Genomic DNA, 14,052 nt, shown 5'->3' on the forward strand with positions numbered 1-14,052 from the left:
CAAACTAAACAACCACAAAGTGAAATGGGCGGAAGACATGAAGAGACACCCTGTCCTGATTGAGTTGCCGACTCTCACTTTATATTAGGTAGGTCATCCACATGTAAAATGAAATTTATTGTCTCCTCTAGGTCTGACTTATATTAACTGCATGATTAGAACAGGCAATGCATCCTGAAGACAAGAGGAAAATACTTTCTGCCCCAGACTGGAGGACCTGCCAGAAAACGTAGCAAGAAAACTACTTAAAAAAAAAAGAAAACTTGGTAACCTGGAAAGAAAATAAAGAGTTTTTCTATGACAATATCTTAATAGAGTCAACGAGTAAAAACCTTACATAAAAACTGGAAGAAATAACTCATGAGCTCAGAAAAAAATCAGGATATAAAATCAGCAAATAAAATAAAGATATATTCCTACAAAATAACAACAAATTACATATACAAAATAACAAAATAATCCGATTTACACTGGCACCAAAAATAAATATTTAGGATTAAATTTTACTAATAAATTGAAATTTCTCCAGAAAATGACCTATACTGATGTGTGTCTTTGGAAATACACGCAGAAACTCAAAAAGAACTGTGCTTAGAACTTCATATAGTCAGAAGGCTATCTACACAAATTGCTATAGAATTGTGGTGCCTCACTTGTGCTGGCTTTTAAATACATGAATGTAAGTCTGGAGCTGGTTATATAGTTGGAGGATATGCAAATAAGGACCTCCCTCCACTGATTAAACCAGCCCAGTCCTGACCCTGTGGCCGGGAGAGCAGTCCCAGCCTCAGGATCCCCAGGTGACCCTATTCAGTGATCAGGACACAACGCAGACAAACCACCATGGAGTCTGTGCTCGGCTGGGTTTTCCTTGTCGCTATTTTAAAAGGTAATTCATAGAGAACCAAAGACATTGAGTCTGTGAGTGGAGATATGTGAGAGAAACTGGGGATGTGGGACAGTATCCTGACCAGGATGTCTTGTTTCTGCAGGTGTCCAGGGTGAAGTGCAGCTGGTGGAGTCTGGGGGAGACCTGGTGAAGCCTGGGGGGTCCCTGAGACTCTCCTGTGTGACCTCTGGTTTCACCTTCAGTAGCAATGAAATGAACTGGGTCCGCCAGGATCCAGGGAAGGGGCTGCAGTGGGTCGCAGCTATTAGCAGTAGTGGAAGTAGCACATACTATGCAGACGCTGTGAAGGGCCGATTCACCATCTCCAGAGACAACGCCAAGAACACGCTGTATCTGCAGATGAACAGCCTGAGAGCCGAGGACATGGCTGTGTATTACTGTGCAGACACAGTGAGGGGACCTCAGTGTGAGCCCAGACACAAACCTCCCTGCAGAAGGAGATCAGGACCACCAAGGGGTGCGCACTCCTCACCACGTCTATCTTGAAGTCCCACGAGCAGGTGCAGAGGGTGGTTCTGGACAGGTTTCCTGTCAGGGTCTGGGCTTCCTCTCCAAGGAGCAGTTTCCCCCAGGGAACCCCTCTGAACACTTGATCATGTGTTTACCTATTCAGTCTCTTTCTAAGAGACTTAGAATTCAACCATAGCACCTGCACTTACTTGTACTTAACTTTTCCTGACCCGAAATATTAATCAATTACAAATAACTCCATTCACATCATCTGAACCTTTTCATGAGTCCTAGTGGCACTCACTATGGATCACAGGACCCCAAGGTAACATGCTGTCTTGCACATCTCGGTATAGAGGAATCCCCAATCAACACAAGAAAAAAGAAACATAATACAAAAATGTGAATAAAAGCCTGGGAGTGAGAGAGATTCCCAGCTGACATGGTAGGGAAGTGGACTCAGAGGTCATTCACACACACACACAATAATGAGAGTATAACCTTTCATCACCTTCACCTTCATGTCTGACGAGAGCCAGGCCAGCCTCTCATCATGTCACAAATGCCTGTATGGTGCCAGGGAATGACACTGGCTCTGGGTGTGTGTTGTGGGCCGGTGGTGGGGATGGCGTTCTGCTCCAAGAAGGGCTTGTGTGGAGTCAGTGTCCCAACTTCATCAAAAGAGGGAACTCCTGGGTTATTGTTTCATTTCTTTCCTTTGTGTGGAGGAGAAGAATGAGGAGGGAATTTCAGGGAGCTCTCAGTTAATAAAGACTGGATATGGTGTGAGGAATTTCACTAAACCAGGGTAAACCTGGAAGGACAAAAGAGAAACATGGTCATTCTCAGTAGACAAGTGTCTGAATCATATGGAAAGGAGATGAATAATATATGGAAGCAGCACGAAACTTTAAATAATAATACAAATAGGCCAAGATCCTACCCAGGTCTCAGATGGAAGCTGTTCTCTTCCCAAGGAACCATATGGTTCTGAAGGTCATCTTTACTTGGTGTGCTCAGCGACCAGAAGCTTCTACTGGACCATGAGGATCCTCAGGGTGAGGAGCTGGATTGAAGGACCTTCGACCTGCAGGGTAAAACTCATGGGTCCTTCAGGTGCTTATGTCAGCTAACTGGTTGTGACCTTTACCATCCCTGTGGTGAAACCTAATGTCCATGTGATGGGAGGAGGAGGTGGAGCCTTAAGGTCCAATTAGTTTAGGAGATGCAGCCTTATGATGGGATCAGGGCACTTATACACCAGGACTGGGAAAGCTCTTTGCACACTGGCCCGTTTTGAAGTGCCTGGGAAAGGATGGGGTAGGATGTGGGTGCTCTCCAGACACCACAGCTTCCTGCACCTAGACCTCAGACAACCCAGACACCAGATCTGTGAGAATGAGTGTCTGTTGTTTGATCTGCCCAGCTCATGTATGATGTTCCAACAGGGGACATGGGCTTAAGTAATTTTTTTCTTTAATTAATTTGAATTTACCAACATGCACTATACCCTCAGTGTTCATCACATCACGTAAACTCAACTCCCATCACCCAGTTACACCATTCCCCTCCTCCTCCCTTCCAGTGACCCTCATTTTTTCCCCAGAGTTAAGTGTCTTTCATGATTTGTCTTCCTCTCTAGTCTTACCCCACTAAGTTTCACTCCTTCCCTTATGGTCTCTTTCAATATCACTGAGACCATATCATTGCCTTTCTGTTATTGATTTATTTCTCTCACAATAATGACTCCAGTTCCATGCATGTTGACAGAAATATTATTTCATGTTATTCATTATGTCTGACGGCTATGTAATATCCCATCGTATATATAAAGCACATCTTTTTTTGTATATTGTTTATTGGAGTGAGATTTGCCAACATATAGCATAATACCCAGTGCTCATCCCATCAAGTGCCCTCCTCAGTGCCTTTCACCCAGTCAGCCCCATCCTACGCCCACTTCCCCATCCACTACCCCTTGTTCTTTTCCCAGATTTAGGAGTCTCTCAACTTCTGTCACCATCTCTGATATTTCCACTCATTTTCTTTCCATTCTCCTATGATCCCTTTCACTGTTTATATATTCCCCAAGAATGAGACCATATAATGTTTTTCCTTCTCCAATGGACTTATTTCACTCAGCATAATATCCTCCAGTTCCATCCATGTCGAAGCAATTGGTGGGTATTCGTCGTTTCTAATGGCTGAGTAATATCCCATTGTATACATAGATCACAGCTTCTTTATCCATTCATCTGTCAATAGACACTGAGGCTCCTTCCACTGTTTGGCTGTTGTGGACTTTGCTGCTTTGAACATTGATATGCAAGTGTCCCTTCATTTCACTAAATCTGTGTCTTTGTGGTAAATAGCCTGTAGTGCAGTGGCTGGCTCCCGGGGTGGCTCTATTCTCACGTTTTCAGGACATTCCATTCTGTTTTCTGTACCGGCTCAACAAGCCTAATTCCCACCAGGAATGAAAGAGGTTTCCACTTTCTCAATATCCTCCCTTATATTTGTTGTTTCTGGCCTTTTTACTTTATCCATTCTGAGTTGTATAAGTGGGATCTTAGTGTGGTTTTCATTTGTATTTCCCTGATGACAAGTCATGTGGATCATTTTTTGTCCTCTGCCTGTTGGCCATTTGTCGGTCTTCTTTGGAGAAAAGCCTTTTCATGTATTCTCCCCATTTCTTGACTGGATTGATTGTTATGTTGGGTGCTGAATTTGTTAAGGAAATATCTTGTCCTATTCTGTAGGCTGCCTTTTGTTTTGTCACCTGTTGTATTGTTGTACAGATTCTATCTTGATAAAGTCATAACAGTTTATTTTTCCCTTTGTTTCCTATGCCTTTTGAGAGATGCCTTCTTAGCAGTCACTGAAACTGAGGACAAAAAGATGCTACCTGAATTCACCTCTAGGATTTGGATGAATTGCTGTCTCAGATTTCAGTATTTCATTATTTTGAGATTATCTTTGTGCTTTGTGTAGCAGAATGGTCCACTTTCATTCTTATGCAGGTGGCTGTCCAATTTTTTTCAGATCCATTTGTTGATGTGTCTTTCTTTGATTAGATATTTTTTTCTTGCTTTTTGAGGAGTAGTTGTCCATAGAGCTGAGGGTCCCTTTCTGCACTCTCTGCTCTGTTCAATTGAATTGATCTATGTGTTGTTTTGCCAGTTCCACGCTATCTTGATGATAAAGGCTTTATAATAGAGCTTGTCTGAAAACCTTGTTATGCCCTCCAGCTGTAGTTTTGTTTCTGTTGTTGTTGTTTTTTCTGTTGTTTTTTTTTTTTCCAAAATGATTCTACCTGTTTGGCAACTTAGGATAGAAATTGAAGAAGACACAAAGAGATGGAAAACATTCTGTGCTTACAGATTAGAACAACGAATATTGTCAGGGCACCTGTGTTGCTCAGAGGTTGAGTGTCTGCAATTGGCTGGGGTTTTGATCCTGGGGTCCTGGGATGGTGTCCTGCATCAGGCTTTTGGAACGGAGCCTGTTTCTCCCTCTGCCTCTGTAACTCTCCTGAATAAATAAATAAATCTTTAAAATAAAAACAGAATTATTTTGGATCCCTGGGTGGCTCAGCGGTTTGGCGCCTCCCTTTGACCCAGGGTGCCATCTTGGCATCCCAGGATTGTGTCCCACGTCGGGCTCCGGGCATGGTCCTCCTTCTCACTCAGACTGTGTCTCTGCCTCTCTCTCTCTCTCTCTATCATTAATGAATAAATAAAATCTTTAAAAAAAAAAACAAAAATAAATCCTGTGAAAATCTCTGGTTGCCCAGAACCTTCTACATATTCAAAGCAATCCTTGTGAAAGCATCCTGGACAGTTTTCAGAGTATGAACATATAATCCTAAGATTTTTATGGCACACATAGAGACATTCGGGACACATGGATGCATTGTCATGACTCTGCTGTATTTGTTGTGAGAAGTATCATGTAACCACCCTCATCCAGTGAAGGGTGCATTTCTCAACTGGAACTAGGACTAGTCTTTTGCAAACCATAGGTATCTGTCAAAAAGTCACTGTGGACAAACTAAACAGGAGAACAATGATACAAGAGAGTCAGAGATACTCAGACACTTTGGAACTTCAGTTTAGGATGTTCTGTTATAACGTTTCCAGATGAGGATGTGATGACCCAGTGGGATTTGTGTCTCACCATCACCTTACAGGGTTGTGTTGTACTGATGGCCTTTAGGTGTGTCCCTTGTCACTGGATGAACATTTGGTGCCCCGTGTCCTCATTTCAACCCACCTGCATCTGTGACTCTCCCTTTGGCCATGAGATCAGTTTCCCTTTATTTCCTCAATGGAACCCCTCAAGGTTCCTACATGACTTATTTGGCCTTTATCACTTTATTTAAATGCAATCATTTTTGTCATGGAATTTGCAACAACCAGGTAACATGACCTGGTTATGTCAATATCTAACAGCTCTACCATCCTATTCCATAGTCTACGTGTGAACTTATATGATAGTGAATCTATTTCAGGGAGGGTAAGTCCACTCATAATCAGCAAGGCAGGGGAGCAGCTCTGAATGCTCAGAAGCAGGGCATTGGTTGGTTCTGATGATTTCATCAACATTTATACAAATAGCAGCTGTCCCCAGACATGAACACTCAGAAAATAGATGTGAGATGATAGAGCAAGGGATGGAGCACACAGTTCCTCTTGCAGTGTGCAACCCTGGACCTACTGGGCTTACATGGATGTCTAAATGCACAGTGCAATTGGCAATGGATTGTTATCATTTGCTGTTGGTGTTGTTTCCTCTATAGATGCTCACAGCCCACCTTGTTGAAGCCTGTCTTGGGGTATTGTGACTCTTCCTGACTGCATTGGAGAGCCGTTATGAACAGGGCCACCTACCTCTAGCCTGGGATTGAATGTTTGCACCCCGGAGTCTTCAGGGAGCCCTCACAGGAGAGCCATAAAGCCCTTTCTGTCCTCAGTTGACATCTGAATCATGTGTTCACCATACCTGTGTCTAGGCTGGTGTATCTCAGACACATGAATGGATCTCTAAACGACAATATAAAGGCTCTGTAGTGTGGACCTGGGCTCATCCTCTGAGGGCTTGTCACGAATGAGGGTCTAGTTTCTGCCTGCTGGTTTCAGAATAGATGTCACAGGACCACACAGCGTTCAGTTTATGGAAACAAAGCACAACGCCTGCACTCAGACCCAATGTTCACACGTCTATAGGTTCCAGTCCTTCTTAACCATGCATCACATTGTGCCACTTTTTCTTCTTGGCACTCAGGGGGTCCTTAGATCCAGAAATTTCCCTATTTTTCAATTTGAGCACCATTATGCCTGGTCCGTCCCCCACAGGAGTAGAATTGTACAAGTTCATACAATCCTCTCTAGTCCTTAAAATTCTTGAGTGTAGCTTCTGCAAGCAACCTCCCTCCTGCTGTCATCCCTACAATTGTATCTCCCCAATGTCAACACCGCACAGCTCCAGCACTCCAAAACCTGCTCAGTATTCTATTAGGAGTCCTTCTGTTGTTGCTTTTTCAACTCTGATCGATTTCATGGATGTTTGAAATGATTCAATAACCATCCAGCTGTTTCAGATATATGACAAACCCTGAGTCCCCTAAACCTTCTCACATGTTAACTTCTCTCTCCCATATTTTCTTATACTAAAGATGGTGTGGTTAATTTTTTCTGATTTATATGTTGGAGGTGAACTTTGGACCCTGGTGTTTTGTTTCAGAGTATCGTAATCTTATTTTCACCCCTACTCAGATTCTGGATCCTAAGGACTCATTTTTGTTTGTACAAGCCTACTGAGTATTGTACTAATATTGTATTATGTTTCAGGAAGTAATTATAGACATATGTGGTCCATGAACATAAGGTCATCCAACAAGTGAGATAAGGAGCAATGCACCGCCTAGCAGTGAGACTGGGGATTCAAGGAGGGCAAAGATGCTCCCAAGGACCAGAATTGCAGGAATATTATTGGCAGGACTCCAGGTCCCTGTGTAGGTGGCACAGGTGCCATTTGGGTGGTGGGCTCTGCTTGCAGTCTTCTTGATGCATATGATCCATTCAAAGATGGAAAGGGGGTACCTGGGTGCACAGCAGTTTTGTGCTGCCTTCAGCCCAGGGCCTGATCCTAGAGATCAGGGATCGAGTCCCACATCAGGCCCCATGCATGGAGCCTACTTCTCACACTGCCTGTGTCTCTGCATCTCTGTGTGTGTGTGTCTCTCATGAATAAATAAAACATTAAAAAAACAAAGATGGAATGGGCTAGATTTGGAAACAGAACAAAAGTCCTGTATGCACCCCACAGGGTCAGGGGGACTGATATAAGAAAACCAAAATTATGGTTGATCAGAGGCACAAATTGAAATTGGTTTGAAACGGAAAATTCCTGCTGCATTTGTTATCAAAAATACCTGATAAATCCATAGAAAAGGTTCATGGTAGATAGTTTTCTTCTCTTAGATGGAATATAGTATTTGGATGTAAAAAGAATTCATGAAAAACTTACAGTTGCAAAGCAGCACCATACTGTTAGTTTAGGAGGGATAAGAAAAATAGAAATATAGGGTATACAATGGAAAATGTTCGTTCTGACACAAGTTTATTATATCCCAATCTCTGCTTGAATGAGCTCATTCTGCATCAGGTAAGCTCATCAAAGTGATTACAGAAGATCACAGAGTTAACTGCAGTGGAACACAGTGACTGAGTTGTTAGAGACTTACAAATAGAACTGAATTACCTGAAACCCTCTGAAATTCAGCTAAATTCTAAATTTAGAATTGCAGGAATATTATAGGCAAGACTCCGTGTCTTTGTGAAGTGGACACAGGCGTCTTTTGGTTGGTGGGCTCTGCTGGGAGTCTTCCTGATGCATGTGATCCATTCAAAGTTGCAATGTGTTAGATTTGGAGGCAGAAGACAAGTCCTGCACATAGCCCTTAGGGTCAGGGGGAATAATCTGAGAAATTCAAAATTAAGTTTGATTAAAGGCATAGATTGAAAAGAATTGAAACTGAATTTTTCTGTCACATTTGTTATCAAAAATACCTTTTATAAAAATACATCATTTTTTTAATAATAAATTTATTTTTTATTGATGCTCAATTTGCCAACATACAGAATAACACACAATGCTCATCCCACCAAGTGCTCCCCTCCGTGCCCATTACCCAGTCACCCCAACACTCCGCCCACCTCCCCTTCCACTACCCCTTGTTCATTTCCCAGAGTTAGGTTTCTCTCATGTTGTGTCACCCTCACAGAAATTTTCACTCATCTTCTCTCCTTTCTCTTTATTCCCTTTCATTAATTTTTATATTCCTCAAATGAATGAGACCATATAATGTTTATCCATTTCCAATTGACTTTTTTAATCAGCATAGTACCCTCCAGGTCCATCCACATCAAAGCAAAAGGTGGGTATTTGTCATTTCTAATGGCTGAGTAATATTCCATTGTATACATAGACCACATCTTCTTTGATACAATAATATTTTTATTTATTTTATTTATTTTTTATAATACATTTATTTTTATTGGTGTTCAATTTGCCAACATACAGAATAACACCCAGTGTTCATCCCGTCGAGTGCCCCCCTCACTGCCCGTCACCCATTCACCCCCAGCCCCTGCCCCCCTCCCCTTCCACCACCTCTAGTTCATTTCCCAGAGTCAGGAGTCCTTTTTTTTTTTTTTTTTTTTTTTTTTTTTTTTTTAATTATTTTTTTTTATTGGTGTTCAATTTACTAACATACAGAATAACACCCAGTGCCCGTCACCCATTCACTCCCACCCCCCGCCCTCCTCCCCTTCTACCACCCCTAGTTCGTTTCCCAGAGTTAGCAGTCTTTACGTTCTGTCTCCCTTTCTGATATTTCCCACACATTTCTTCTCCCTTCCCTTATATTCCCTTTCACTATTATTTATATTCCCCAAATGAATGAGAACATATAATGTTTGTCCTCCGATTGACTTACTTCACTCAGCATAATACCCTCCAGTTCCATCCACGTTGATTTCTAGCAGCAATGTCCACAATAGACAACTCTGGAAGAAGCCTCGATGTCCATCGAAAGATGAATGGATAGGGATCCCTGGGTGGCACAGCGGTTTGGCGCCTGCCTTTGGCCCAGGGCGTGATCCTGGAGACCCGGGATCGAATCCCACGTCGGGCTCCCAGAGCATGGAGCCTGCTTCTCCCTCTTCCTGTGTCTCTGCCTCTCTCTCAATCTGTGTGACTATCATAAATAAAAATTTAAAAAAATATTAAAAAAAAAGAAAGATGAATGGATAAAGAAGATGTGGTTTATGTATACAATGGAATATTACTCACCCATTAGAAATGACAAATACCTACCATTTGCTACAATAATATTTTTAAATAAAATAGTTTTATTTTTTGTTACATTGAATTAGCCAACTTATACTACATACTTCTTTTCTGATGTTCAATAATCCATCAGGTGCTTGTAACAGTATTGATGACATCATTTACCCTCTTTAATGCACATCACACAATGACCCAATAGACCCACTAACCTCCCCAGTATTATACCTCATTCTGTTTCCTATAGTTAAAGGTTTCTCATGTTCTGTCCCCCTTTCTAATGATTACCAGGCTTGCCAGCATTAGCCAATGTTACTTTGAAAGGTTATGTATATTCCACGTTAGACAGAAATGATATGATAATTGTCCTCTGATTGACTTATTTTACTCAGCAAAATACCCTCCAGTTCCATCAATGTCAATGTAAATGGTAGGTATTTGATATTTCTGATGGCAGAGTAATATCCCATTGTATATACTACACATGATATTTATCCATTCTTCTGTGGTGGACATCATGTCTCCCTCCACAGTTCGGCTATTGTGTACTTTGCTACTATGAACACTGGGGTTCCAGTGCCCTTTGCATCACTACATCTGTGTGCTTGGGGTGAATACCTAGTAATACAATTCCTGGAGCATATGCCATTCACAACAAAGGAAAGAACCAGAGGTAATACTCTCTGCCATAGATCTAATTAAGAAGGATAAAGTAAAAAATAAGAGCTCAAATACAGGATATTAATTTAAAAGTTACTAGTTGCATTTCAGGAAAGCTAAAACACACTACATTATAACTTAATGTAGAAATGAACCAATTCAGTTGTAAATTAAAAGTGATCAATGTGAGATAGAGTCTAAACTAGATGCTGTAACGGCCATGGTAAATGAGGTCGAATGGAGCATAGGTGACATCGAAGACAAGGTGATAGAAAGGAATGAAGGTGTGGAAAGTAGAGACACACAAATAATGGACCATGAGAGGGTTGAAAAATCACTAGTGCCATTAGTTCAAACTAAATTAAAATATTTAGGGCCCATGAAGGGAAGGAAGAGAGAGAAGGACAGAATGTATATTTGAGAAAATCATAGCAAAGACTCTTTTTCTTTCTTTTTTTGAAAGATTTAATTTATGTATTCATGAGAGACATAGAGAGGCAAAGACAAAGGCAGAGAGAGGAGCAGGCTCCATGCAGGGAGCCTGATGTGGGACTTGATACTGTGTCTACAGGATCATACCCTGGGTCAAAGGCAGGTGCTGAACAGCTGAGCCACCCAGGAGTTCCAGCAGACTCTCTCTTTTTCAATAAAAAGACACATCCAGGTTGAAAGTGAGGGAGAAAACTCCCACTAATCATGTCAATGAACATCAAGAGGAAGGAAGAGGAGCAATGCTTATAGGAGCTGATCTAGAATTTAAAACAAAGCCTATAATAAAGGATGGAGAAGGATACTATATCATAAAAATTGTTTATCCAACAGAAGATCTACCTTTTCAAAATATTCACACTGCTAACTTCATAGAAGACAAGTGCACAAACCAATTAACCCTAAACTTAATGACACTCATGGCTACTATTATCTTTACAGTGGGGACTTCAATGTCCCCTGATATCAGTGAGAATCATCTAAGCAGAAGCTCAACAAGAAACAAGGGATTTGAGAGACATACTGGATCAGACATACTTCACAAATATATCAGGGCATTTTTCCCAAAGGAGAGTACACGTTCTTCTTTATTGTACGTGGAAAATACTCCAGAATTGATCATACACATGGTCACAACTCATGTGTCAAGTGGTACAGAATGGTTGAATTCACTCCATGAATAGGTTCAGACCAATATGCTATGAAACAAGTCAAAACCAATAAAAACATGGAAGGCCCCTAAATGACAATGTGATACTACCTCACACCAGTGAGAATAGGGAAAATTAAGAAGATATGATAGAACAAATGCTGAAGTGGATGTGGAGAAGGGGAACCCTCTTGCATTGTTGGTGAGAATGTGAACTGGTGCAATCACTCTGGAAAACTGTGTGGAGGTTCCTCAAAGAGTTAAAAATAGAACTGTCTTACGACCCAGAAATTGCACTGCTGGGGATTTACCTGAAAGATATAGATGCCGTGAAATGCCAGGACACCTGCTCTCCCATGCCTATAGCAGCAATGTCCAGAATAACCAAACTGTGGAAGGAGCCCTGGTGTTCATCGAAAGATAAATGGATAAGGAACATGTATTCTATATTTACAATAGCATATTCCTCAGCCACCACAGCGGAGGAATACCCACCAATTGCTTCACTGTGAGTGGAACTGGAGGGTATTATGCTGAGTGATGTAGGTCAATTGGAGGACAAACACTATATGGTCTCATTCATTCAGGTAATATAAAAAATGGTGTAAAGAATTATAGAGGAAATGAGGGAAAATAAGTGGAAAAAATTAGAGAGGGTGACAAAATATGAGGGAATTCTAAATCTGGGAAATGAATAAGAGGTAGTGGGAAGAGAAGTGGATGGGGGCATGGGGTGACTGGGTGAAGGGCATTGAGGGGAACACTTGACCAGATGAGTCTGGGGTGCTATGCTATATGTTGGAAATCAACCTTCAATTAAAAAATATATAACAAATAAATAAAGGTACATAAAAGGACATCTTATTGAAGAAGAAATGAATCAATGAAGAAATTAAAGAATTTAAGCAAAATTTCAATCAATGAACATTAAATCACAATCATACAATCCAGTATGTCTCTCAAAACCCTTGTTTCCTGGTAAAGCTCTGGGACACATCAAAAGCAAGCCATCCACAAAGGGAACAACAGAGCAACACAGGTCTTCTCCAGGACCTGATTAAAATGGAAGCATATCCAGTGCATTAGCAGAGTGAAGATTAGGGTAAAACATATTGCCAGGCTACTGCTCCCCATGTTTCCCCCCACTCCACCTGCATGGGCTCCCTGCTCAGTCATGGGCTGGTGAAGATGGATGGGTAGACATGTGGACACCTGTGTCTCAAATCTGTGCACATCAAGATATCCGTGGACGATTGTTAACAGAGTGTAAACATCATGCACATACCTCTAGAACATGGACATGACGTCCCACAAAAAGGCTCACTGTTCCTCCTACACAGATTCAATACCCATGCTGCTGGACGCTATGTCCTATCACATGAGGCAGGACACTGATGAGGATTGATAGCAAATCGAACTCCAATAAAAAGTATACATTAATCAATTAATTAATTAAATTATCTTATAAATTAAAAAATAGCGTATATTTTTATTTTTCACACCCTTTTTGAACTTGGCTGCAGCAACTTCTTGCATGATTCATCTATGAAGGCAAGAGAAACAAAAGCAAAATTGAATTATTGGGACTCCATCAAGATAAAAAGCTTCTGCACATCAAAAGAAACAGTCAACAAAATGAAAAGACAACCTACAGGATGGTAGCAGATATTTGCAAATGATCTATCAGATAAAGGGCTAGTATCCAAGATCTATAAAAAACTTATTAAACTCAACAGCAAAGAACAACATAATCCGAGTAGGCTCAGAAGGGTCAGTGAAACTGTAGAAAAAAAAGAAAAATAAACCTATGATTTCTATGAAAGAAATCTGCTCTGCAGCAAAAAGAAAATCAAGGACTGGATGCAATTTATAAGTGCACCAGAAATCATCAAATGATGAGGAAAAATCGTAACCAAAGAGCAATGGGTGTATGGTATAAACATTCCAGAAAACGTATGAAAGACAGTAAGGAATATACAAGTAGATAGAACATATTTATTCTCATATATTAGTAGAATGAATATTGATAAAATATCTATGCTACCAAAAGCAAGTGACACATTGAAAACCATCCGTATTAAAATATTGACAGAATTTTTCAAAGAGCTAGAGAAAACAATCACATAATTTTTAGGGAACCACAAAGACCTCAAATAGCCAAAGCAATCCTGAAAAAGTAAAGCAAGGCTGTAGATATCCCGATTCTGGTTGTTGAGGTAAATTACAACGTTGTGATCATCAGGACACTGGTACTGGCACAAATACAGACGTATAGATAAATAGAAAAGTTTGAGATCCCAGAAATGGAACCTGAAGTCTGTGGTCATAAATCCTGACAAAACAGGAAAGCATATCCAATGGATAAAAAGAAAGTCTCTTCAACAAATGGCACTGAGAATATTGGAGACCCACATGCAGAAGAATGAAAGGGGACACTTTTCTTACATCATTCACAACAATGGACAGAAAGTTGATGAAGTATCTTAATGAGTCGGAAAACCATCAGAATCCTCAGGAGAACATAGGCAGCACCTTTTCTACCTCA

At 40.9% G+C, this 14,052-nt stretch overlaps 1 gene segment (V, D, J or C); it reads left to right on the top strand.

Annotated features, from left to right (window-relative positions):
* The first annotated feature begins 774 nt into the window (after positions 1–774).
* LOC140639548 (immunoglobulin heavy variable 3-23-like) lies at positions 775–12,912 on the top strand. The segment is given in 3 exon segments: positions 775–889; positions 993–1,300; positions 12,799–12,912. Coding segments are annotated over 3 exon segments (468 nt in total).
* The last annotated feature ends 1,140 nt before the right edge of the window (positions 12,913–14,052 follow it).

The sequence above is a fragment of the Canis lupus genome, chromosome 9 (genome assembly GCF_048164855.1).
Source record: "Canis lupus baileyi chromosome 9, mCanLup2.hap1, whole genome shotgun sequence".
In the NCBI taxonomy this organism is placed as follows: Eukaryota; Metazoa; Chordata; class Mammalia; order Carnivora; family Canidae; genus Canis; species Canis lupus.